We start from the raw sequence: 27,151 nt of genomic DNA, 5'->3' as shown, positions 1-27,151 counted from the left end.
CAGGGTTTGTCTGGAACAGGAGAGCAGCTGGGGTTTGTGACTGATTTGCACATATGCAGGGAGAACTGAACCAGATATAGAAGAGCTGGGGCCCAGCAAAAGTAGGGACAGATGGTCTCCATTACCTCAGTGGGAGAAGGGGACTGAAACATAGCAGACCCCAGATTGTGCAGGTCTTCAGTATGTTCCTCCAGCACCTCATGACCCTTCCAAACCTCCCCATGAGGGTTGTCTACACCTGCTGCTGATTGCCCCCCAACCAAACCCATGATAAGTTTCTGCTTAATTTAATGTAATAGGAGGCCACATTAACCTATTAACCATTCTGTGGTACCCCGATTTAAGAGGTAGTTCTAGGATCATCAGCTGACAGGAGGCAGAGAGACAGGGCTTCCATACAGCCAGCTTCTATAGATCCCCTGGGATCCACTGGTTTCTTTTGTGGGGGGACCAAAAATCCTACTCATTCTGTAAGGGGGCAACCCCGATCCCTATCTGTCTCCTCTTGCCTTCCCAGAGAATGATGCTGTGAAACCTCTCAAAGATTCCAGACTCCTACCCAGCCTAGCAGAGTGGGATGTTCTTACCCCTAATGAAAAATCAGGTGAATCCCTGAGGGAAATCAATTCAGGAGAGAGAATACACAGAACAGGGGCAGGTCAACATTTTTCATCCGTTTTTTGTCCTCAAATGGAAAATTGGGGTTTCCACTAAACAAACATTTTCATAGACAGCATCTGTTTTGCTTGAATATTTTCCATTTTTCATCAGAAAACTGAAACCCCCCCAAACCAAATACATTTTTGGTTTTCAGCAACTGAAAATTTCTTCCATTTTCAACAAAATGTCAAAAAAAATCTGTGGAAAGTATTGACAAAAAATGAAACAAAACTGTTTCCTCTGATATTTTCCATTGAAACACCCACCCTTCTCTTCCCCATTTTCTGACCAGCTCTACCTCAAACCGTTTTAGCACGGAGGCCTGCATTGGTAAGTTGCTGCAAGCCCAACTGCCATACCTAATTTGAAATATGATGGGGGAACAAGTGGAAGGGCGAGAGAAAAAAACATACTGAAAACAACACAGGTCAAGATCATGTTCTATTATAAAAATGAAACAAAAGAAACCATGAAGTGAGGCCAGAGAGGAAAGAAAGTCTAATAAACAAAATTCAAAATATATTACATGGAAAGAGGGTTAGCAACATTGCAGTTAAATATAATGCACTGTAAGCAGTACACAATTGCTTTATCCGTTTAAATACCTGGGAGAGTGACTTTGGTATGGTGTGGTAGTACAGATACTTTTTGCCTTAACTAATAGGCTTATTCCTCAGGCTAATATGTGAGAGGTAAATTTTTCAAACACTGGCTTAAAAAACCCCACAGAAAGCCAGATCTGGCCTCTGCTACAGCCCCTTTCTGCCAATTCAGCAGCATTCAGAGGCTGTAAGTGGTGCAGAATAGTAGCTCGAGGAATTTTCCCAGTGCACATGGCTCTGTACTGATTCCCTTGCAGCTCCTGGTTTAGGGGCATGCCGGTGATTAAAGGAGGTTAGTGTGGGTGAGGGAATGACTGGAACATGCTGGGCATGTCTTCACTGCAAATGAATGGTGTATTCTTAACTAAAGCTAACTAACTCCTATTAAAATAGCAGTCAAGACAAAGCAACTCACCTTTTAACTCAAGTTATCAGGTCAAATTCCACCCCAGGCTTGCTATGGGCTTTAATTTGAGCTGATAACCCGAGTTAAAAGATGAGATGCCATGTCTTCACTGCTGTTTTAATCCAAGTTAGCTAATGCAAGGAAGGTAACCCGAATTAAGAACACAGCTTTTTTTGGCAGTTACAATGTATCCTCTGTGGTCTGGCAATCCTGAGCTACTGAGCTGTGTATGACTTTGTGGCAGAAGCGAGCACCTCAGTCAGACCTTTCAGCCTGAAAGCAGCAGCTACCACTATCATCATCTTGGTGAATATGAGCCATATTGATGGGGTTGTGCAGATATGTATTCAGGAGAACTCCATACTCCCCTCCTCACCCCCGGGAGGGATCCTGGGCACAAGAAGGAAGGAAGAAACCAACCAACTTGTTTGAGGTCCAGTGTAGGCCAACAACTGCAAGAAGTCTTAGAAATTAGTATATATAATGAGTACTTTTTCCATCGTGCCTCTCTAGCAGGAACTAAGTTATTGTTCTGCTCTTCCCATGTGACACTGAATCTCCTAGATTACCTAGAGTTTGAGCAGGTCTTTGGAAATGAGTAAAAGAAGAAATAAACCTTGCCTGGGCATTTTAAAACTCAGCTGAGTAACTAAGGAAAATTCTCACCAAGACCCCATAATCCTACATTGCGGTCCCATACCTCTCTATCTTTTTTGTTGTTGTTGTTAATTTATTTATTTGGAAGGACTTTTAGCTTCCTGTTGTAGGCCCATGCCACTTCAGATGGAGTAAACCCTATCACCAGAGCCTCCTCTAGCCCCATAGCCATGACTTCTTCCACCCTGGAGAGCAGTGTCATGTGACTGGGATGTGGGTGGTCATGCCTAGTGTCAGGGCAGGAGCAATCTCTAGTGGGTAGAACAGGAGTCAGTAGCAAAGAATTAGAGCCATGGATCACTGCTGCAGTCAGAGCCCACGTTCAGAACCAGAGTCTAAAGCCAGAGCCAAGGGTCAGAGGTCAGGAACCAGAGCTGAGTGTCAGAACTGGGTTACCTGCAGTGAGGCAAGGCTGGAGCTATCACAGTCAAGCACAAATGCTTTGAGCAGCCACTAAACAACAAGCTACTGCTGGGCTTACAACTGGTCTGCTGACTCTTCCAACCAGTATGGGGCTGCAACCAATCAGACAACCTATTACAGGCCAGCCATGCTTATTAGGTTGCCTGAAGATTGGCTCTGCTGCAGACCCTGATTCCTCAAACAGAGGACCAAGGGAATGTGAAAAACCCATGGCAGAACAAGGACTGCCTGTTCTCCTACCTCAGAGTCCTGGAGTGCCAATGCGTTCTGTCTGTGTGAAAGAAATGAAAGACGGAGATCCTGAAAGAGGCTCTGGGCACCAGAAGTGCCAGTACAGCATTTTCATTCAAGGTCTTTAAGATCAAAGTATGTTCCTGAATAGCAGAGAACACATGAAGAGCTTCACACACCAGCGACCAGGCCCACAGACAGACAAGCTTTGAGGAAGAGACAGACACTGCCATAGACTGAAAAATTATCCTGATTAAATCATAAATAACATCACACTGGAAAGTGAGGGCTGCCTACAGTAGGGCAGGTGTACACTTTTTTTTTTTAAATATGGAGATATACCTATCTCATAGAGCTGGAAGGGACCCTGAAAGGTCATTGAATCCAGCCCCCGGCCTTCACTAGCAGGACCAAGTACTGATTTTTTGCCCCAGATCCCTAAATGGCTCCCTCAAGGATTGAGCTCACAATGCTAGGTTTAGCTGGCCAATGTGCAAACCACTGAGCTATCCCTCCCCCCACCATATTTTATCCAGAGTCAAGTTTCTGAATCCGTCTTACTGCTGCCCTGGCTGCTTAAAATGCATGCACAGGTATCTGGAATGAAATCCTATAGCAAATGTATTTTCAAGGCAGAATCACTTTCCACCCTGCAAGGGGGAAAATTCTGTCCCCATTGAAGTCAATGGGAGATTTGCCACTGATACTTGGAGCCAGGATTTCACCCAAGATTCCTGAGAACATCTACTCCCTCTGTTAGCAGAGTGCTATTCTTAGCTATCTTGCTTATCTGAACATCCACTTCTAGAGAAACCAAGTAAGTCATACAGCTGTACCTTTGGATAGCACATAAATCTCTAGGGAAGCCATGGAACCACAAAATTCAAAGTTACAAGTTTCCACAGCAGCTGTAATTCTGCCTCCTTGAACACTAAGGCCCAGACCATGCAAACAATTATGCACATACTTAACTTCATGTATGTAAGTGGACACATTGAGTTTATGTTTATAGGATGAGGGCCAAACTTAAAGCTTACATACACAGTAGAACAAAATATTATATGTCTGAGAGCCAAGTTACAGTGATTGTAGGATCCATAACTTCTTAGTCCATTATTTTTGTGCATTTTCTAATCCACCACAATGTATTTGCATTTGAGAGATTTTTCTAAGTGGAAACAAGTTGTTCACCTAACTCCAAAACAGCTCAATAGATGTTGCTCAAACCTTCAAAAATACTCCCCTTTAGACCAAACATAAAATGTTAGCCCAAATGGTCTAGCTTTAAGATGTTATGAGCAACTGGAAAGAGGGAGCTTCATTTTAATGATCCTTAATTGTAGTACCATGCCCATCAATGCTAGTTTGTATTTATAACTCTGAAAAATACCAAAAATATAGTTGGTTTTACAATTACATGGTACAACACAAAAGATGCAGCGATCATTATAATAAAAACATTTATTTCACTGAGTGGTTTGGGGCATCTGGAAACCATTTCATATTTGAATGATAATGACCTTTCCTTCCTTGCATTTCAAGCCATCCTGTTACTTCACAGTGCTTTTGTTCCTGCACTCCTTGCACAAAACTTAGATTCAAGTCTCCTTATAATTAAAATGATCTAATAAAATAATTATCTGAAAAATTATTTATTCTTTATTCAAAAAGTGCCACTCACCAATTAATTGTTTCATTTAGTTAAATTAACCCATAATATGTTCAATTTTCAAACTCATATAATTTTCAATTTCAATTATAAATTTCAATTTTCAAACCAATTATATTATATAATTCAATTTAATAATTATATTAAAATTATAAATTTTCAATTTTCAAAAATAAATAAATTTTTGGTTCAGTTATGCCGCATACAAGGCTGAGCCATATTAGGGAAAGGATAGGAAGGCCATTGCCAGGGCATTGGTGTCAGGAGACACTGAGTCCTTTGAAAGGCATAACGCCTCCTTAGCACTGGGGAGAATGTGGTAGAGAGCAGTTCTTGTTACAGCTTTAAAACGTGCAAAAAGAAGAACAGGAGTACTTGTGGCACCTTAGAGACTAACAAATCCGAAGAAGTGGGCTGTAGTCCACGAAAGCTTATGCTCTAATAAATTTGTTAGTCTCTAAGGTGCCACAAGTACTCCTGTTCTTCTTTTTGCGGATACAGACTAACACGGCTGTTACTCTAAAACGTGCAAAGGCATTCCCCCCACACTGCCAGCCTAGGTGGAGTTTAAGGGGAAGGGTCAGGGCCGCCCCCATGCTCTGCCCAGAAACACTCTTTCTGGGGCCAGACAGCACTAACAGATAAACTAGCCATCCTGCCAAGCTTGTACTTCCCACTGTGGGGAGACAGATTAAGCCTCTCCTGTGTGGGTGCACTGTGGAAGGAAGGGACTCCCTGCAGCTTGTCTCCCTTGTACCATATCCACGCAGAGGGAGGCATAGTTGAATATGATACTTAACTGTTTCTGAATGGGTTTCCTCCTTTTCCTCCCAGCATACAGACATTCCCCTGGTGGAATCATTGTCCTGGTATTGAAACAGAAAAGCAATAGGTGGTTCATTTTCAGAGTTTTCAGTGTTTCATATCACTTCACAAAATGACAAAACCCAGGAAATTCAATTAAAGCCAGTGCTCGTTCCTTAAACCATGGCATTATGTAAAGCTAAAAGGCACCGTGACATTAGTTAAGAAAGAAGTGTCAGGCTTCATCCTGTTTCTTAGTTTAATATTATTAGAATATTGATGTTTATATTTAATTTTCATGTTTCATTAAACCATCAAAAATGGTATAAAATGGGTATAAAATACATCTTGCTTATTAGAGAGCCTGAAATAGACTTCTTTCTTCCTTTAAAAAAAAAATCTCTTGGCCAATATATATTCTAATTTCCTGGCCAATATATATTTAGGGTCAATAATAATAAATAATATTATATATCACCTTCCATGAGGAAGGATCCCACAACTCTTGAAATATACAGGAATAATTTCTTCCTTTACTGAAATTGTGCTAAGCAGGATGCAATTACTTAAACTGGAATTTGTCCGGGTCCTCACATTTAACATCTTCTACACTCTTAGAAAGGTCATTGGGTCCAGTGCCTAGAGCATTTGCCAGAGACAGATTCAATCCCCACCTTTGTGACTGTAGGCAAGTTACTTCGATGCTTGTTCTGTCTTTTCTATTTAGACTGCAAGCTCTTTGGAGCAGGAGTTATGTCTCAGTGTTTGTACAGTGATTAGCATAATGGGGCCCTGATCTGAGTTCAGGCCTGGTGGGCTTGCTACTATTACAACTACTAAACCATCTGGAGAGCTTTAATGACCACAAGTAGTCACAACATTAGGTCTGCATCTTGTAGTCCCTCCAGCAGCACAGAACCCCTCCTAACAATATGATGGGTTGTGGATTCAAGTGACAGCTGAAACAGAAGAGTGCCACATATTGAATCACAAACACTACTTCATGCAGTACCAAGAGTTTTTTGTTTTGGAAGCCACCCACCCAAATATTGACCCAGCTTGCCTTTTCTTACCTGGGGAAGAGCACAGGCCCAGCTGGTAGGAGCACACATTATGCATGTAATAATTTCAAATATTTAATATTTTAAATGCCTATTTGAGTACCCTTTTTCTAAAGCACATCCAGTTTACAGTCTGGAGACTGACTGAATAGTTCAATGACAAAAAACCCCTAACAAATAAAACAGTATTAAAGCCCAAGGATGCAAAACCTTCCACGCTTATCTACATGTGTGAGTAAAGTTATATGAGGAAGTATACAGTATTGGACCCACAGTCAGCAAGTTCTCTTCCCCAAGACTTATTCCTGAGGGTTACCTAGGTCTGTCTACCCTGCAATTGAATGTGTGATTGTAGTGCTGGTAGGTATACTTGTGGTAGCTTTAATCTATCTAATGCAGGTACCAATTGTAGTGAAGATGTGGTGGCAAGGGCTTCACCATGGGCTAGCTGCCACAGTACAAGTCCACCAGGGACCCTGGGAAAATATTCTGGTGGCTGACACACAGCGGAATCCATGACACCACATCTCCACTACTATTTTTACTCATCTGAGCTAGATTAAAGCTAGTGTGAGTATGCCTACCCATGCTATAATTGCACCTTCATTTGTGCTGTAGACATACCCTAAATAACACACCCTAAATTGCAGTGTAGATGTACCTGTGACAAAATGACAATATCCTGAACAATCCTTATGGAATTAAGATAACATTTATTGAATTAAGTTAAATGTTATTGAATTAGGGTTAATACCTTTGGGATATAATACATTAAAATGCAGTTATGGATGTGTTATTGTGGCATTGTATGTATCTTCTCTAGTGGAAGAAATATGCTAATATACTTCCATCTTTATCAACCCTTTGAAGCCACCTCCCTGGAGAGGATTCTCCAAAGACCCACAGACAAAGAAAGTGTTTTTTAAATAAATAGCCTGGTTTTACCAGGCTCAGGGTCTTCTTCTTGATCCAGCAAATGGACAGGCCCCCTGGTACAGGAAGAGCCCCAATACTTTGGAAAGGGTTGGAGGACTGGGTTTACTGACACCCCATAAGACTAAGTGCTTGTTCTGAGTTGAAGCTGTAATGAACCACGAGGACTCCCATTGGGTGGGGATTTGAAGGACTGCTCCTGCCAGAATCCATGTTAGAGCTGGCGGGATCTCCAGTAAGCTTATTAGCATGCATGTAGATTTTTTTTATTGTTTTTAGTATGTTTTCTCTGTAGTGCTTTTTACCTTAAGAATAAAATAGGCTTGCATAGAAAGAACTGTGTGGTACTTAGAACTGTAGTAATTACATCTACTATCCGTCTCTGACAAGAAAGCAAGCAGGTGTCCTTGAGCAACCTGTCTGTGTTTGGAATAACACGGTGAAGGCAGGGAACTGTGCAGCCTAGAGATATCATGGTTAAAGCTGCGTATCTGTCACAGAGGTCACGGAAGAACACTCGGGCAGCCCCTAGGCCAGCAGGAATTTGGGTGTAGGTGGGGGCTCAGGAGTGGGACAGAGGCTTGGAGTCTGGGAGGGTGGGGGAAGGCTCCTCAGAAGCAGCTGGCATGACCCTGCAACTCCTGACCTAGGTGGAGGGGCCAGGGGGCTCTGCGCGCTGTCCCTTTGCAGACCCTGACCCTGCAGCTCCCATTGACTGTGGTTCCTGGTCAATGGGACCTACAGAACCAGAGCTTGGGGGTGGGGACAGCGCAAGGAGTAATCCGTTCCCCCCGTGGCTTTCTCTCCCCCTAGGAGCTGCTGGGACACATGGAGCTGGGTAGGGAGCCTACCAACCCCACCAACCGCCCCTCTGCCCAGCACCAGCAGGGGTCCTGGGCCGCACGCTGCTGCCCACCCCCTCACCCCAGTGCCAGCTGGGGTCCTGGGCCACACACCCCCACGGTGCCCCCAGACCACCCCCTTCCAGAACACCTGGGGGCCCCAGCACAAGTTTTAGTTACAGGTAAATAGTACAAGTCATGGACAGGTCATGGGCAATGAATTTTTGTTTACTGCCCATGACCTGTCCATGACTTTTACTAAAAATACCCGTGACTAAAACATAGCCTTAATCATGGTCAGAAGGGAAAGAGATGTGTGTCTCCACCCAAGAGAGGTGATAGCCAGGGAAGCCAGAAGCCTGAGAGTTTGTCCCTTTGCTGGACCACTGAGGGGAAACAGAGGTGCAATTGCCCTGGAATGGGGCAGTATCCTTAGAGGGCTGTGTTTACACAATTAAAAAAAAAGTTCAGCCTAAACCAAAACTAAACAGAAAAATGACACAGTGTGGGATTCAAACCTACGCCACTTGAGGGGTGTTGAGCCTGAGAGTAGAAGTCCTTCCCCACTGGCTTTCAACTAGACACCCTTATACAACTTCCCTTATGCAAAGACAGGGGGAAGCCAAGGAGCTGCACTTAATCTGTTTCACAAAGATCAGACAGTGTACTTCTTGCACTGTCACACAGCCCCTTTCTGCTTTTTCTCTATTTAGGAGTTTGACTAAACTGGGTACTAAAGTGAACTTTAATCAAGCTGGAAAAGGCCTAACAAGAATCATTGACTAAAAGCTGATGCCAGGCAAATTCATATTGGAAATTAGGCACAACCTTTTTAACAGTGAAAGTGATACCCTTTGCAACAAATTACCAAGGGAAGAAGTAGACTCTCCATCTCTTGATGTCTTGAAATCAACACTGGATACCTTTCTGCAAGATATGCTTTAGCCAAACGCAAGTTATTGGGGTAAATAAGGAGATGACTGGGTGAAATTTAATGACTTGAGTTACACCTGAGGTCCGACTACGTGATCTAATAGGCCCTTTGGGCCTTCAAATCAATTAATCATTTTTTGTCTGTGCTCTTGTCAGCCACGTAGAAGTACAATTTAAACAGCACTGTTTAGATGAAGAAGTTTGTGAGTCATAAATTCGAGTTCGAATCCTGTCCCTTCTACTAATTGGCCATATAAACTCAGGAACAAAGAATGTAGGTCAAACTTAAAGAATGGGGGACTTTATTCTAGGGAGCAGTGACTTTGAAAAAGATTTGAGGGTCATGGTGGATAATCAGCTGAACATGAGCTCCGAATGAGATACTATTACCAAAAGGGCTAATGCAATCCTTGAATGTATAAACAGGGGAATATTGTGTAGGAACAGGAAGGTTTTATTACCTCCATATTTGGCACTGGTGCAACCATTAGTGGAACACTGTGTCCAGTTTTGGTATCCACACTTCAAGAAAGATGTTGAAAACTTGGAGAGGGTTCAGAGAAACGCCATGAAAATGATTAAAGGATTGAAAAGGAGTCTTGTAGTGACAGAATCAAGGAGCTCAATGTATTTAGCTTATCAAAGAGAAGGTTTAGGGGATGATTTGACCACAGTGTATAGAAGTACATACTTTCAGGAACAGAAATCTGATAATACAGGGCTCGTCCAATATTTAAGCTCATCCAAAACATCCCATTATAAGACCCAAGTTTTGGTTGTTTATAACTTTGTCCAACTTTAACCAGTTGGACTGAGATTTCCCATGCCAGGAATCTGCCTCAGTCTGAACTTTTTAGAAAACTTCACCAAAAATGGTTCAGCCATTTCCAAGAATGAGGTTAGAGTAAAATATGTTGTTTTGTTCATGTTAGAAAGTTAGTAAAACCATTTCATTGAGAAGCTCTAGCACCTCCATGCTTGGCAGCAGGGACTTAAAATTTGGCAGGGGTGTCAGGGATGTACCTTTAGCCATCCTCATGAAAATGTGTCCAAATTTGGCCCTGTTACAAGCCTCTAAAAAATAAGTTTGCACATGCTCAAGTGACTTATTTAGATAGCAGCTAAATTCTCTGAATATTCTGCATGCAATCAGATGCTTCATTGCCTCACAACTCCTATAAGCGACTCCACTGTGCATACGCCAGCCCCACACAGCCATTAAGAATGCTCCATCCTAGAGCAGCAGGGGATGAACAAGTCTTTCCCTGCAGGACTCCTCCCACACACCAAGGGCTGCTCTGGTATCAGGCATTGAATTGAGAGCAGGAAGACTCTCTAATGTGATCTCAATGCTCCCCTTGTAGGTGCCTAGGCAGCAAGGAGAAGGTGGAATGCAGAGGAGTGAGAAGCTAGGTCTGGGGGGAATTATAAGGGGGTAGACTGAGATGAAGAGGAACATGGAGGAGAGGACTGGGATTAGAAACAGATAGGGGGTGGCGGTAGGGGAAAGTGAAACAAACACAAGCTGGAGAGACCAGGGATAGAAGGAGTCAAGCTTGTGGGGCCTGGGGAAGAATGGTGCGTGACCTCTATGAGAATTCTCCCCTCAGAACCTGAACTATGATTCAGGATTCCTAAGTCTCAACATTCATCTGCTGTTGGGTAGTAGCTGTAAAACTCACTGGAAAATATCTTTGTGAGGCAAACCAGAAGCCAGGTCCGGTCTGCTCACTCCACTACAGGGATTCTCTGGGGGATATTAGTTGGCGGCTCCTTCACGAAGCTGCGAGCACAGGTTCTGACAAGGTTCACCACCACCCCTGACACTTCCCCCTTCTGCAGCATGAGGGAGACCCCGGCACACATTTACATCAAGTGCACGAAGTTGCAGCTCCTTTTCTGGCTACTCCAGAACCTTCTCCTCAGGTTTTGGCTGCACTTCTCCCCCACACATCCTGATCTTTGCACATCCCATCCATGGCCCCACGAAGTTGTGAGACCTTCTCATCAACCTCCTCATGGCATTGGCCCACGTGGCCGTCTACCATACCAGAAGGAGGATGCTGAACAGGGAGGTGCTCTGCGATTGTCGGACCTATTTCTGCTCCTCCTTCAGATCACATCTCTGGGCAGAGTTTCTCTGGGCCATGTCCACTTGTTCCCTGGATGCCTTCAAGGAGCAGTGGGGGCTGTCTGGGGTTCTCTGCTCGATATCCCCCTCTCAATCCCTGCTTTTGACCCTGTGGCCCTCACTCCCATCCCTATTTTCTCATTTGTTGTCCCTGCATTTACTTGAGCCCTGGGTTCAGTAGCTCTTCCTGTTGGCTGGGGGAGGGGCCTTTAGATGTGGGTGGGCTTGTGCCCACCTGTCCCCAGGAACATAATAGGAACAGGGGTTCTCTGGGGGATATTACTTGGCAGTTCCTTTACTGAGCCATGAGCACGGGCGTGTACCTGGCTTATTTCACCACCTCCCCCAATACCTGCCCCTTCTGCGGCGAGAGGGAGACCCTGGCGCACATTTACATCAAGTGCACCGGTTGCAGCCCCTTTTGGGGCTCATCCAGAACCTTCACTTCAGGTTCCGGCTGCACTTTTCCTGATATAGTGGTAGCTCCTCCCCTTAGGCGGGGGGGTCGGGGGGGCTTTAGCTGTGAGTGGGCTTTCACCGGCCCAACCCCAGAGCCTCAACAGGTACAATGACACCCCTCCAGCAGAGTCTGCACTGTCTCATCCCTCAGGCATGCTGCAGCAACTCAACTACATTGACTCATCCCCCAAGCAGAGCCTGCAGGCCTGCTGCAGCAGCTTATCCCAGGGCAGGCCCTGGGTCAGATGACCCTCCAGGCACAGGTATTTCACTCTCACTGCCAGAACCACAAAGTTAGTCTGTGCAACAACACCACTTGGTTAGGAACCTCCTGCTGCCTCACAGTATTACTGAGTCCCTAGGCTTCCAGTCTGCCCTCGATCCTCTCCCTGTTCCTGCCTCAACCTTGCCCATGCCTTGTTCCAGCCTGCTTCAGCCTTGTCCATGCCCTATTCCGACCTTGCTCCAGCCCTGCCCCCATCTCCTGCCCCCAAACCCTTGGACTGACTCCAACCCGGCTTCGACATTCAGCCTGCATCCAGGCACTGACTCTGATCCTGATTTGGTTTGCCCCATGGACTCTGACCCCAGTTCTGACCCACGGCCTGTCCCCAGGCCCCAGTTTCAGCAGTGCCCTTAGCCCTGTTCTGACTCTACATCCGGCTTTGGCCCTTGTCACCTGTTCTCAACCACAGCTCCAACCACTAGGCTTGACTGCCCAGAACCCAGAGCCTGGCAGTGTTCCTCATCCCTCTAATGGCAGGACCCCTACCTCATTCAGTACACAGAATAAAATAGAATAGATGGTACTCAGGGAATGAATCAGGGAGGCACAGGGAATAAGGCTGTTGTCTGTATGATCCATATCTCATTTGCTCTGAAAGATGTGCGGATAGTGAGGTAGAGGATTGCAGGAAGAAAAGGGTGGTCTTGTGGTTAAGGCAGTTGACTACAACACTGTAAAATGATTTTATCCCTGCCAATGCCACAGAGTTCCTATGTGATGCTGGACAAGTCACTTAAACCAAACTTTTCACAGGTGTCCACTGTTCCTCATCTTCTGGACTTGGGATCCTGGGGTCTCATTTGCAGAAGGCCTGAGCACTCCCAGCTGCAACTGAAGTCAATGAGAACTGCCGTGAACAAATAAAGTGGTATAAAATATTATGTTCTCCATGGGCTTGTCTACACTTAAAACACTATAGCAGCACATCTGCACCTCTGCTGCTCCACCACAGTAGTGCTCCAGTGTAGACACTACCTATGCCATCGGGAAGGTTCTCCCATCGGTGTAGGCAATCCACCTCCCTGAGAAGTAGTCACTAGGTCGACAGAAGAATTTTTCACACCCCTGACCGACGTAGTTAAGCTGATCTAATTTTCTACTGTACACCAGGCCTATGTCTTCACTGCAGATTTAACCTGAGTTATGGACACTCAATTTACTCCTTTCAAGTTAGCGTAGCTTGAGTGAGATGTGATCTACACTGGGCACTTAATTGGTTTAGCTACATCTCTAAGGGATGTGAAAAATCCACCCCCATGAGAGACACAGCTATACTGACAAACTCCCAGTGCAGACAGTGCTAGGTCAATGGAAGAATTCTTCCATTTACTTAGCTACTGCCTCTCGGGAAGGTGGATTACCTACACTGATGAGAGAACCGCTCCCGTTGGTGTAGGTAGTATCTACACTGAAACAGGGAAGCTGCACCTCTATAGCATTTTAAGTATAGACATACCCTGAGAGTGGCCATATTGCAAATTAACACCTGAGCCACACAAAGTGATGGTATTATCAGCACAGTGTGCTTATTATAGCAGCTGACCAATTGTGCTCTCTCGGGCTGCTATCTATACCCCCTAATGGGCCAACCAACACAAACTGAAAGCACCACCACATTTGAGTTACAGGGTTTTACCTGTGTGTGGGAGTCAAATTAGGGGTAACCTTTGAGATATAACATCTGGAAACTGTAGTGAAGAAAAGCCCTTAGTGTCCAAACTCACCTCCTTCTTGGGGTTTGGCTTTATTGATAAGTCAAAAACATGAATGTAACAAACCTTGGCTGACACTTCCTCCTAGGATTTCCTTCCAGAACCTCATGACCTGAGCACAAAGAGACTCTCTCACATCCCTTACATTCCCATAGGAGCTAGCTGAAGTCACATGTCAACATGAGACAGCAGTAATTACCAAGAATATTAAGAAATAGTTTTGACTGCAGAACCTAGGTAACTCAGCAGAAGAGCCCCCAGCATTCTACAGGGTCTCAGGCTAAGACTTCACAAGAGATATTGACCAAAAAAACTGCTCTTCGTTCTCACATCAGCTCAACTGTCCTAGTGCTAAGACTGGTGGAAGCCATAGAGTAAACAATCACCAGCACCTGAACTGTTTTTACTATGTTTCAGTTAAGTCTAACCGAAATGCTGTCAAAATAATTTCTGGCTAATGAAGCCTTGTCTGTACTAGAGCTTCCACTGCACCAATTCAGCTGGACCAGTGTTAAAATGGATTAGGAGGGAGGGGATTGGTACATTTTCACACTGTAGACAAGGCCTTAGAATTTGCCAGTCAAGCAAAAAATGTCATCAATATACATTTGAGGCTGAGAACATATCCTCCCCATCCACAAAAAGGTATTACCCCTGAGACACTCTGAGTAAGTTTCCCAGACCTGGAGAAGAGCTCTCTGTAAGCTCAAAAGTTTGTCTCTCTCACCAACAGAAGTTGGTCCAACAAACAATATTACCTCACCCACCTTGTCTCTCTACTATCCTGGTATGGACATGGCTACAACACTGCATACAACAATGGAAGATATTTAATTTTGCTATCTGAAATGGAAACTCCACAACATGAAGAAAAAGGAAGCAAAATTTAACAGTGACATCTATTTCCTGAGCAAATGCAAGAAGAGGAAGCTAGTCACCTTGTGCAGCAATGATGGTTCTTCGAGATGTGTCCCCCTATGGGTGCTCCACAATAGGTGTATCTGCACCCCTGCACCTCTAATAAGAGATTTTAGGTAGCTATGTGCATTCAGCCTGCACATGCATGCTCCCTCCCTCACTGTCTGCCTCTAGCACTGTGTGGGTGAATCCCCCTCAGTTCATTCTCTACTGCAGAGCTCCTTATGGAGAACTCCAAAGTAGAGGGGAGGAGGGTGGGTTGTAGAGCACCCATAGGGGGACACATCTTGAAAAAACATCGTTACTGCACAGGGTAACTTCTTCTTCTTTGAGTAGTGTCTCTGTGGGTGCGTCACTGTAGGTGACTTCACAGAAGTATCCCCAATGTAGGACTGGGGCTTTGGAGTGAAGTTTGTTACTACAGAGAGTTCCGTGGAGCTGAAGATGGCATTGGAGGCCAAATCTCCAATGATCGCATAATGTTCTGCAGAACTGTGAGCAGAGGCCCAAGTTGCTGCTCTGAAGATTTCTGAGATAGGGACATCTTTAAGGAATATGATAGAGGTAGAAATTGACCTCATGGAGTGCGTACAGATTCCGGATGGAGGCAACAGGTTGCATCCTTGATAACAGTGATTACTGCAACCTATTTGGCTAGTCTTTCAGCTGATATTGCAGAGCCTTTGGATCTTTCTGCAAATGAAAGGAAGAGTTTAGGGGAATTCCTGAAGTCCTTAGTCCTGTCGAAGTAGAATGCTTATATTCATCTAACATCTAGCATATGCAGAATCGCCTCCCCGTTGTCACTTTGTCATTGCACTCCATAGGTTTTATGGAAATATGCTTATGAGTGTGAATATGATATAACTGGAATATACTTTATGCAAAAGGTCTCTTGTAAGGTATCATAACAAAGTTTATAACCTACTGAATATATTCCTCGTATTTGTATGCATGTATCATTCTTGTACATGAAGCTAGAAATATGAAGTATAACTCTGAGGTCCTATTGTAATTATGCAAAGTGTGGGCCATTAATGGTGGTTTAGAATCTTGATGGCTCCTATTGACTAGGACAATTGGTTGTAAATGGTTTATTTACTTGCAAATCTTCCTGTGTATGTGTGGGCCAACCCAGGAAGAATGGAGACTAGGGGGTCTTACAGTGACATGTGACCATGTCACGATACTGGAATCCATCTTAATCCTTGTACTTTTCCATTGATGAGGCAGGGGTGGGGACAAACACAAACAAAAGATTCCCACCTTGTGCCAAAGCTATAAAAGGGGGCGGAGCAGGACAAAGGAGAATGCCAGTCATGAGAAAACCCCTGCTTACCATCTGAGATGCTGCTGGAGCTAACAAGGACTGTACCAGGGGAAAGGATTGGGCCCAGACTAGGAAGGAGCCTAGTCTGTGAAAGAACCTTACTGGAACATTTTTGAGGGTGAGATATTACCTGTAATCAGTTTCTTAATGTATTAGGCTTAGACTTGCGTGATTTATTTTACTTTGCTTTGTAACTTACTTTATTCTGACTGTTATTACTTGAAACCACTTAAATCCTACTTTTTAAACTTAATAAAATCACTTTTGTTTATTAATAAACCCAGAGTAAGTGATTAATACCTAGGGGAGCAAACAGCTGTGCATATCCCTCTATCAGTGATATAGAGGGTGAACAATTTACGAATTTACCCTGTATAAGCTTTATACAGAGTAAAACAGATTTATTTGGGGTTTGGGAGCTGGGTGTCTGGGTGTCCATTGGGAGCTGGGTGTCTGGATGCTGGAGACAGGTAACCTGCTGAGCTGTTTTTAGTTAAACTTTGCAGCTTTGGCAGCATGGCCCAGACCCTGGTCTGTGTTGCAGCAGGCTAGCATGTCTGGCTCAACAAGGCAGAGTTCTGGAGTCCCACGCTGGCAGGGAAAATGGACACAGAGGTAATTTCAGCACATCAGGAGACAGTACCAAGGGAATCTCTGTGACCGAACTCATCACAGTCACAATGTGTTTTTTGGGAAAAAACAGGGAGATGGATCTGTTGATTCATATGGAAAGTGGACACAACTTTAGGGAGAAACTTGGGATGTGGCCTCAGAATTATTTTGTCTTTAAAAAAGAACATGTATGGTGGGTGTGTCATTAGGGTCTCTATTTATCCTATGCGTCTAGCTGAGTTGATGCTAATTAGAAATGCTGTCTTCATGGACCGGTGTAAGAGAGAGCCCAAGTTGCCCTGGGCTCAAAGGGAGCTCTAGTCAAAGCTCTGAGAACTAGGTTAAGATCCCAGGTCGGAGCGGGTGGTATCACATGTGGGAAGAGATTCCCAATGCCCTTAAGGAATCTATGCATCAGCGGGTGAGCGAACACAGAGTATCCATCTACCTGACGGTGGAAAGCCATTGTGGCTGCAAAATATACCCTAAGGGAGCTGAGTGAGAGTTTTGACATCTTGAGGTTTAAAATGTAAAATGTAAAATGAGAGGGAGGGAAGATGAAGTTGGGCCAGTGTGCTTACAATGACACCAAACTTGGACTCGTTTCCATTTTTGTAGGTAAGTATGTCGAGTGGTCGACTTTCAGCTGTGCAGCAACACGTCTTTCACCTCGTCAGAGAATTCTGCCTCTAAGCCTTGGAACCAGGACTGGAGACGGAGGACCCGCAGGTTGGGGTGAAGGATCAGCCCATCACTTTGAGAGGGCAGGTGGGGAATGGGCCAAAGAGGAACCAGAGGACATATTGCCATCTGTGGCATGTAAGGGAACCAGACTTGTCTTGGCTAGGAGGGGACAATCAGAATAACTCTCACTTCGTCTTGTCGAATTTTCAACAGGACTGTGGATAGAAGAGGAAACGTGGAGAAGGGAATACAAGACGTCCAGGCCCCATGGGAGGATGAGGGTGATTTATGTAAAACAGACAGATCATATTGTCCATCATGACCTTTGACTGGGTGTTCTTGATGAAAGGCAGAAAGTGTGCACAGGAGTTACTGACACCCCTTAGCTCCGAAAGATTGATATGGAGGGTCACTTCTGTGGAAGACCATTTGCCTTGACCCTTGCGGTCATATAGGTGAGCTCTCCAGCCTGTTAGGGAGGCATCCATCATTAGTGTCAGCATCGGTTGTGGTTGCATGAATGAAATGCCTGCCCAGACTTTGGATGGGTCTTTCCTCCAGTCTTTGGAGTGCTTTACTGTGGAGGGCAGTGATAGCAGTTTGATTAGTCTGTGCCTGTTCAGGGAATAGACAGAAGTAAGCCAAATCTGAAGACATGTCATGAACATCCGGGCATTGGGGTGACAAAGGTACATGCTGCCATATCACCTAGCAGCTGCAAGCAGTTCCTGGCTGATGTCTGAATACTGGCCTGGACTGTCTCTATGAGACTCGTAAGGATGGTAAGTTTGTATAGTGGGAGGAATGCTCCAGCTTATACTGCATCGAGGTCAGCGCCGATAAACTCCAGTCGCTGTACCAGGATCAGTATCAATTCCTGTAAGTTGAACTGTAGACCCAGCTGCAAAAGCGTGACCGTGGTCATCTGGGTGGCTCATATAGCATCCTGAAATGAGGGAGCCCTGAGGAGGCAGTAGTCTAGCTATGGGTAGATCACAAGGCCAAATGTACGCAGGTGAACCAGAGAGAAGCTTGGGAGAATACACTGGATGTGGATGAGAGGCTGAATGGGAGCACCCAGTACTTATAACAGTGATGCCCAAAGGTAAACCGTAGGAATCTCCTGTGAAATGGTCTTATTGAGATGTGGAAGTAGGCATCTTGTAGGTCGAGAGCCAAAAACCAATCTCCTTGCTCTAGAGCTGGAATAATGGCTGCTAGCGTGGCCATCTTGAACTTCAGCACCTTCAGGTATTTGTTTAATGCCCTTAGATCTACAAGGGCCTCCAATCTCCCATCACCTTGGGGATCAGACAATAATGGGAGTAAACCCCCTTACTCACCCCGGGGTGTGCACAAGGGGGAGCAAGCAGGGGCACGGGCCCCCCAATAATCATTGGGGGCACAGACCTTCTCTGGCCCCAGGGCCACAGAGGCAGGGAAGAGCGAGCTCCTGCCAGAGCTGGAGCAGGGAGGGATGAGTGAGCTCCTGCTGGGGCGGGGGAAAGAGCGAGCTCCTTCCAGGGCTGGGGCAGTGAGGGGCAGTGAGCTCCTCCCAAGGCCAGGTGGGGTGGAGGGAGAGCAAGCTCCTGGGGGGGGCACAGAATGTGCCCCTCCAAAACAGGTCAAATTTAAATTCCTGTGCACGCCCCTGTTTGCCCCTGAGTTGCACCAGGACTGATTCTATGGCCCCCAGGCACAACAGATGACCTATTTCCTGACAAAGTAGGTTTTTGTGAGAAGGGTTCCTGAAGAGGGAACCAGAAGGAGAGTGGGAGTGGGGAAGGGACATGAATTGAATGGTGGAACCCTTCAAAATAATCTCCAGGACCCATGTGTTGGAGATGATATTCTCCCAACTGCTGTGAAAGACGCCCAGGTGACTTCTGAAGAGGTTTGATAGGTGGGTAGATGGCAGCTGACGTTGTAAGGTATAATTGTTCGGGCCCTCAACCAAGCCATCAACAGTGCTTAAAAGAGGTGGTCTGAGAGGCTGTAGATTGGGGTGCAGACTGCTTCCACTTTTGAACCCTGGGTCTCTTATACTACAGCTTGTAATAGCATTGAGATGGTAGGTATTCAGGAGGTTGTGACCTATGCTGTGGCTGAGAGCAGCTATATCTTCTCTTCTGTCCTGCAGTGTAGATTCCCAAGGAGCATAATGTGGCCTGGGAATCCTTCAAGGTGTGGAAAGAAGAATCTGTCTTCTCTGCAAAGAGTTTGTCCTTTCAAACGGAAGATCTTCCAATGCCGCCTGCAACTCTTTGGGCAACCCAGAAAGGTGTAGCCAAGAAGCCCGCCTCATTGCCACTGCCGTGGAGACCGAGCGGCCCACTGTATTGCCTGCATCCAGTGCTGTCTGTAGCGCTGTTCTGGCTACTAACTGATCCTCTCTGGCATTGGCCTGAAACTGCTCCTTTTGTGTCTCTGGTAAATATTCCAGAAAACAAACTGATTTTTCCAGAATTAATAAAATCATAATTGGCCATGACAGCTTGGTAGTTGACAACTCTAAGCTGCAATGTCGCCAATGAATATGCCTTTCTCTCAAAGAGACCTAACCTTTTCAAATCCCGATCATATGGGGTCAATTTGGCGTGATGTTGTTTGCCTGAGGCATTAACCACATCCACTACGATGGAGTTGGGTTGAAACAGGAAGTCTGCCTCTTTGGGAGGGATGTGGTACTTTTTTGTCAGCTCTCTTGCCAGTTGATGCGATGGAGGCTGTTGTCTGCCAGATTAGTTTGGCAGGATCTAGAATCGCCTCATTAATTAGGAGGGCGATTCTGGATGAGGAGATGTGCAGAATATCCACCAGCTTGTGATGTGTATCTGCCATCTCCATAGGGGAATCTGCAGCTTATCTGCCACCCTCTTAGTAAGGTCTTAGAAGTTCCTGAAATCATCAGCTACAGATGGGGAGGAGAGCATTACAGCCTCATCTGGTAAAGATGAGGAGAAGTTTGCTGGAGGGGTAGCTTCTCTTTCGAGCCTTTCTGCCTGTTTCTCAAAAGTTTCCTCCTCCTCTGGTTCAGAGGCTCTGGACAGTGACATTGTACGAGACCATCTGGCAGACTATCTCTGAGAGACACAAGACACCTGCAAAATGTGGGATATGTACATTGCTCAAGGATCCTAATATGGCCATTTGAGGGGGAAAAGGGCATGAGTGGAGGGATGCCCAAGGGGATCAGCTCAATGGAATTGAGGAGGATCCTTGTATTGTGACAGCGGGCCATGATGAGTGGCCAAGGAAATGACATCCTCCTGGTCACTGTCAGACTTGTCACTGGGTAAGGGTGGCCCAATGCTGAGGGCTATTCTGAGCATTGGGATATGCTTGGCACCAGCACCCCAGTACCGAGCAATGGGGATTGCAGTTCTTTCCCAACCGTCAGGTCTCTAGGGTATCGGAACTCTTGCAGTACCGTTGGCTCACTTGGTACCACAGAGGAGTGTCAGTAGTATGTTGTCGGTACCAATGGTTGTGAAGGTGCAGAGCGCTCCTTAGACAGAAGCTTCGTCACACCCACTACCAAAGGTTTTCTTGGTGCCGCTCCTTTGAGGTGGTACCATATTTGTCTTTGTCCTTAGGGGGCAGTACTGCTGCCTCAGAACCTGAGCCCCTGGCGTCTCTAGGCAGTGTGGCCGAGCTCATAGTGGAGGCACCATGATGATTCTGGGTACCACGCTTCAGAGCCACCAGTGTCACGGGTACCGAGGTGGCTGCACGGGGGAACCTGTCTGGCTGGCCAATGACTCAGTTTTGGGGCTTGGAGCCCTTTTTCTCAAGCCTGTATGGGGGGGCGGGATCTGCTGGTCTTTTCCGCAACTCTACCCCCTTTGAAGTTGAAGGCTCTGGGGAGGATCTGGAATCAGCACCAGAGTCCCCTGAAGGCAGAGACGATGCGTAGGGGGCGTGCGGGTGCTGGAGCCGGTGGTATTGGCTGCCCTGGACCAGGGAGGTGGGGCTGGAAGGTTCCTCCCAGAAGTGACAAGTGGGGTGGTCACATGCCCCCACCTCTTTACATTGTGCCCCCCAGTATCAGCAGGCATGAGTTGTCTCTGCTTGGAGGCTTAAGTGCCTTATCCATGTGGAGGAATTTTAACTTCAGCTCCCAGTTCTTGCAAGACCTCGGCTTTAGCTGGATGCAGAGGGAGCACTTCTGAGGGATATGGAGCTTTCCCAGGCACCAGACACAGTGAAAGTGTATGTCCGCTGGAATCAACTCTTGCAGGAGAGGCACCTCTGGGAGCCAGACATGTCTCTGGAAGGGGGTCTATCACCATCTGGCAGTGAGGAATGCAGAAGAAATTTCTTCTTTCCTCTTCTTATTTTCGTTTTTTTTTTGTAACTGAAATAATTTAGAGAGTCTTGTAAACGTCCCTATACTCTCTAAGGGACTGAACGTCTGCCCCAGCATAGAACCTAATACCATACTAACGTGAAGAACTAAAAGAATTCTTCTGCTGTCTCCACCTCAAAGAACTCTATCACAACATTAACAACACAACTCACTTACCATGTCCCTATTGACAACCATAAGAAAAGAGAATTGATTGCTTCAGTAAAAAAATTGACTGCAAACTCCTTAAAAAATATCACATCCACCGTAATCTCTCCACTGCCGAGAGAACAGCCATACAGTCCCTGAGATCTAACCACAAGAAAGTGATTGAATCAGCGGACAAAGGGGGTGCCATCATAGTCCTCAATCGGGACGACTACGTTAACGAGGCTAACTGACACTTCTCCAACACCACCTACCATAAAGAACTCAAAGAAGACCCTACACCATAGTTTATCCAGGAAGTTAAGGATATCAACAAATCCTTCCCCAAACAATTCCAAGAGAAACTCTACAAACTCATCCCAATAAATCCACCCCAGGGACCTTCTACATGCTTCCCAAAATACACAAACAAGGGAACCCAGGCAGACCCATCATATTTGGCCACGGCACTCTTACTGAAGGAATATCAGGACTCACAGAAATCATCCTCAAACCACTCAGCACACAAAGGACCAGCTTCCTCCAGGACACAACATATTTCCTCCACAGACTTCACAACATTAACAACCTCCCGCAGAACACCATCCTTGCCAGCATGAATGGCACCTCCCTATACACCAACATCCCTCACAATGAGAGCATTGCTGCCTGCCTCAAACATTTACAAGACAATGGACAACCCTCAGATATCCACCCCGAACAAATCACCAAACTCATCCATTTCATCCTCACCCCTAACAATTTTACTTTCAAAAACAAACACGTTGTCCAAACCCCCTGGGAACATCAAGGGCAGGGCCGGCTCTAGGCACCAGCAAACCAAGCACATGCTTGGGCCAGCATATTTTCAAGGGCGGCATTCTGGCCATCTTTTTTTTTTCTTCTTCTTTCTTCAAAAGCCTAGAGCCGGCCCTGGCATCAGCAGTGTGTCATGCGCGTGGGGCGCCCTAGGGCCGCTGCGGTTCGCACCGCGGGGGAGCAACACCACACATTGTGGCTGGGCCAGGCAGGCTCTCTGAGCGGGGGACACTCGGGCTGGGGGCCGCTCCATGGGGCACATGGAGCCGCCCCCCAGCGCCGCAGCCAGGGCTGGGCGAAGTGGCCCGAGCCGCCCAGGGACTGTGACAGGGTGGCCAGAAGCAGCAGCGGGGCCATAGAGGGCGGGGCGCTGCCGTGCGGGGCCCGCATCCCGCTGTCCAGGGCTCCGCTCCCTCTGGGGCTACCCTGCCCTGGCTCCTCAGCCCCCTGCCGGGGCGGTCCCCCAGCTCTGCCCTCCCGGGTCCGGATGATCCTGGAGGCTGGAGCCCTGGCTGGAGGTACCCTGGGCTGAGGCGCGGCCCGGGAGCCCTGCTGCTTACCCCGATCCTGCCAGCGCCGGACCAGCTGGAGGCGAGTGGGGAGCGGGTGGAGTCAGCACTGGTGGGGGGGAGCCCTGGGCTGGGGCGGCAGGGGGTGCAGGTGGGGTGGGGTGGAGAGCCTAGCGCTGGGGTGGCAGGGGATGCGGGGGGGGGAAGAGAGAACCCAGGACTGGGGTGGCAGGGGGTGCGGGTGGGGGGGGAGATCCCAGGGCTGGGGTTGGGGGGAGAGTGAGAGCCGAAGGCTGGGGCGGGCAGCCAAAATTTTTTTTGCTTGGGGCAGCAAAAAGCCTAGAGCCGGCCCTGATCAGGGGTACTAGGATGGCCCCCCAGTATGCTAACCTCTTCATGGGCTCCTTGAAGAAGAATTTCTGGACAAATGCACCATGAAACCAATGATAAACCTGAGATACATTGATGATATTTTCATCCTCTGGACAGATGACTTAAACACCCTCAAAGATTTCTACCACAACATTAACAACTATCACCCATCCATTAAACTCGCTCTGGACTTTCCCACACCAGCCTCAATTTCCTGGACACCACAATCCGCTTCAACAATGGAACCCTACAGACAACTATATACAAGAAACCCCTAGATCACCACACCTGTCTTCATAGTTCCAGTGACCACACCTAACACGCCAAGAAATCGGTTATCTATTGCCAAGCACTCAGATACCCAGAATATGCTCCGAGGAGAAAGTCCAGGATGTACATCTTCACACACTCAAAACCACCTTCACCAGACAAGGATACTCCACCAGAGAAGTATCATGCAACATGACACCCAAATACCCCAAATACCCCAAGCTTCAATACAGAAATAAAACCCCTTCTGACTACACACCTCCAGTTGTCACCTATCACCCCATACTGGAACCCAAACGGGGTATCATCGAACTATTACAACCCATCATTGACGGGGACTCCATCTTGAAAGAAATCTTTCCTGAACCCCGTCTTCTGGCCTTCAAACAACCCCCAACCTCAGTAGCAGCAGCAAACTTCCCACAGATCAGGATACACCAACTCAAAGCAGCGCCACACCCTGCAACAACAGATGCAAAACCTGCAGACATATCTCCACTGCTACAATGATCAACATCTCCCACAATACCCCTTTCAAGATCCAGGGGTCTTAAACATGCCTTTCACAACATGAAGTGTACCCCATCCAGTGCACTAAATGCCCCAATAGAAACTATGTGGGTGAAACCAGACAATTACTACACTCTCAAATGAACTCACACAGGAAAATGAAAAAAGACAAAAACACCTCATTACCTGTGGGTGAATACTTTTCACAAAGCAATTGCTCTATATCTGACCTATCAGTCTGCATCCTCAAAGGAAACCTGCACAACACTTTCAAAAGACAAGCCTGGGAGCTTAACTTATAACTTTGCTAGACAAAAAAAAATCATGGACTGAATAGAAACACCGGATTTATGGTTTATTATTACAACAATCTATAACCCACTAACAACCCTCCCCAACAGCTTCGCTGCTCTTCCTTTCCTTCCCTATGCCTGGAGGGGTGTTAATGGCCACTTTATCTTGAATGGTTTCTTGAAATATGTGTTTGTTTAGCATAAGTAGCTATATCATAGCATTTCTCAAACTGGGGGTCACAACCCAAAAGGGAAGCGCAAGACTACTATGGGGGGGTCACGAAAGTAGAGGCTGCTGGCTGGGCACCCAGTTCGGAAGGCATCACTGCTACCAGCAGCAGGGCAGAAATAAGAATGGCATGGTATAGAGCCTGAAATATTTTCCAAGGTGATCCCCACAAAAAAAGTTTGAGAGCCCCTCTATTTAACTGTGACACTATTTCCCACACCTGAAGGAGAGCTCTGTGTAAGCTCAAAAGCTTGTCTCTCTCACCAATGGAAGATATTACCTCACCCACCTTGTCTCTCTAATATCCTGGGACTGTAACAGCTACAACAACACTGCATATTACCCAGGGGTCATTTTGAATGCGGATATTAGAAATTCATACCATTCTCAATTAAAGTTCAGCTACCAAATTTAACTTTGTGCCCTGAACCTTTACCAATTCTCCACATAAAAATCTCTCTCTATTCCTGTCCGCCTTCTGCAGGAGGGCTAAAGCCACAGACCAGAGACTCCTGTATTTTCAATTCATTCTCTACATGCAGGCTGGAGATGTCAAGTACTCACCCACTATCCCAATACAGATTCCAGATACCCATCTCTCTCTTTGGGCCTGAACATTGACTATACATGGGTTATATGATCAATTAATGAAAAACTGTATTGTAGCATATATACATAATGAGGCAGAGATAGATTGATGTGGCAATGAAAGAAGAGGTCTCAGCCTGTCTTTAGAAAATGGGCAATAGTAGGGGTGGCCCCACCAAGATTGCTGTTGGAACCTTAACTGACCATTTCCTAACTTCTTTAGTATTTACATTCTTGGGTACTGCATTATTCTGTAGAGATTTTTTTTAAACCTCAATCCTGATTGTGAGTTAACCGGTGTTTTTTGCTGGTTTATTTTTGACTATGTCAATCTTTAGGCCTCTTTTGTTTAACTGCACACAAAATTAGTGCATTTACTGCTTACAAAAGTGCTTAACTGACAGCACTAAATAGTGAAGTCCTCTACCCAGCAAACCATTATGTACGGACAGTGGCATTGTTATCTTCTCCACAGCGTCTCACAAAGATGCCTCGATATTCTTCTGGGTAGACTACTTCTGGGTCCAATTGGATAATTCAAGTTTTTATTTCAATCCAATTGTGAGTCTCTCTGTTGAGACCTTCAACTACCAATTATTGCCAAGCATGCTAGGAAATCAGCTGCTGGAAACTAATTTTTAATAATATAAAAGCATAACATCTTGGTGTCTATACTCAGAAAAATGGGTTTCTAAATTAAATAACCTGGCCTTTAAATTGTGTTTTTCCTTAATACCCAAAGTTGCATATCCACACGAAGGGCTGAAAATTCCAGTTTACAAAGCAAACTGAGACAAACTTCAGAAGTGTTGGAATCTCCCCCTAGCCTCTTTCCCTTACACCAAACTGAAACTCAGGGAGAATTTTTAGATCTAAATTATATATAGGGCTTTCTAGAGGAAATGCTGACTGACCCAGAACTATAACCACCTACTTGATTTTAATTTTTTAAATTTTGAATATAGTCACTCCATGAAACTATTTCATTAACTTTTCATTTGAAGGTCTCCTAAGGCATCAGTGACAGAAGACGGGGTAAAGCCAAATCTGGGCGCCCAGGGGCCCAGTGCAAAATCCTTTCGCTTCTTATATTTTAGTTTTCACCAAACAGGAAAATGTTGCCAGCCTCACGGGTCCCGGGACCTCTATCCTCCTCGATGCGGACGCCCAGCACGGGAGTTTCACAGAATGCAACTCGCCTCCTGCGCTAGGCTCGGCAGGCTCAGGAGCCGCCCCGAGCGTGCCTAGCCCTGCCGGGCAATGGCACCGCAAGGCACCGGCGAGCGGGGACACTGGGGCAGGGACGGGCAGGCTGGGGGTTGATAGCGAAGCCCTAGGTCTGCCCCGGCATCCTTGCCTACCCCACGCCTGACACTTGCCTTTATAATAAGAGACCAAAGAAGGCAACAACTCACCCACAGCCACAGTCCGGGGTGCAAAGTCCCGCGCAGCGGCAGCGAAGCACTGATGCCGCCGGCCAGGCGGGTGTGAGCGCGGAGTGGCGGGAGATGCGCGGCCGCCGCTCCCCGGGTGACTCAGGTGGCGGGCGGGGGAGTGACAAGCGGAGCCTCCCGGCTCGCACGCGATGCTCAGCCCGGCCCGCGGGCAGCAGAGGGCGCTGCGGCGCCGGGAAGGGAGCGGGGGAGGCGGGCCCTGCCGCCAGTGCGCTCACATGGGGACCGGCCGCCCAGCCGTGCCACCAGCCAAGCCCCA

At 46.5% G+C, this 27,151-nt stretch overlaps 1 protein-coding gene across 1 annotated transcript in view; it reads right to left on the bottom strand.

Moving 5' to 3' along the window:
• Positions 1-5,510, bottom strand: part of AHRR (aryl-hydrocarbon receptor repressor) — a 116,001-nt gene extending 110,491 nt beyond the window's left edge. The window contains exon 1 of the mRNA XM_034761441.1: positions 5,449-5,510. Within this exon, the coding sequence (XP_034617332.1) occupies positions 5,449-5,510 (62 nt within the window). The remainder of the gene's footprint in view (positions 1-5,448) is intronic.
• Between the last annotated feature and the right edge of the window lie 21,641 nt (positions 5,511-27,151).

This window comes from Trachemys scripta, chromosome 2 (genome assembly GCF_013100865.1).
Source record: "Trachemys scripta elegans isolate TJP31775 chromosome 2, CAS_Tse_1.0, whole genome shotgun sequence".
NCBI classification, from domain to species: domain Eukaryota; kingdom Metazoa; phylum Chordata; order Testudines; family Emydidae; genus Trachemys; species Trachemys scripta.
Note: the sequence above shows the minus strand (reverse complement) of the source record. Positions and strands in the feature narration are given on the sequence as shown.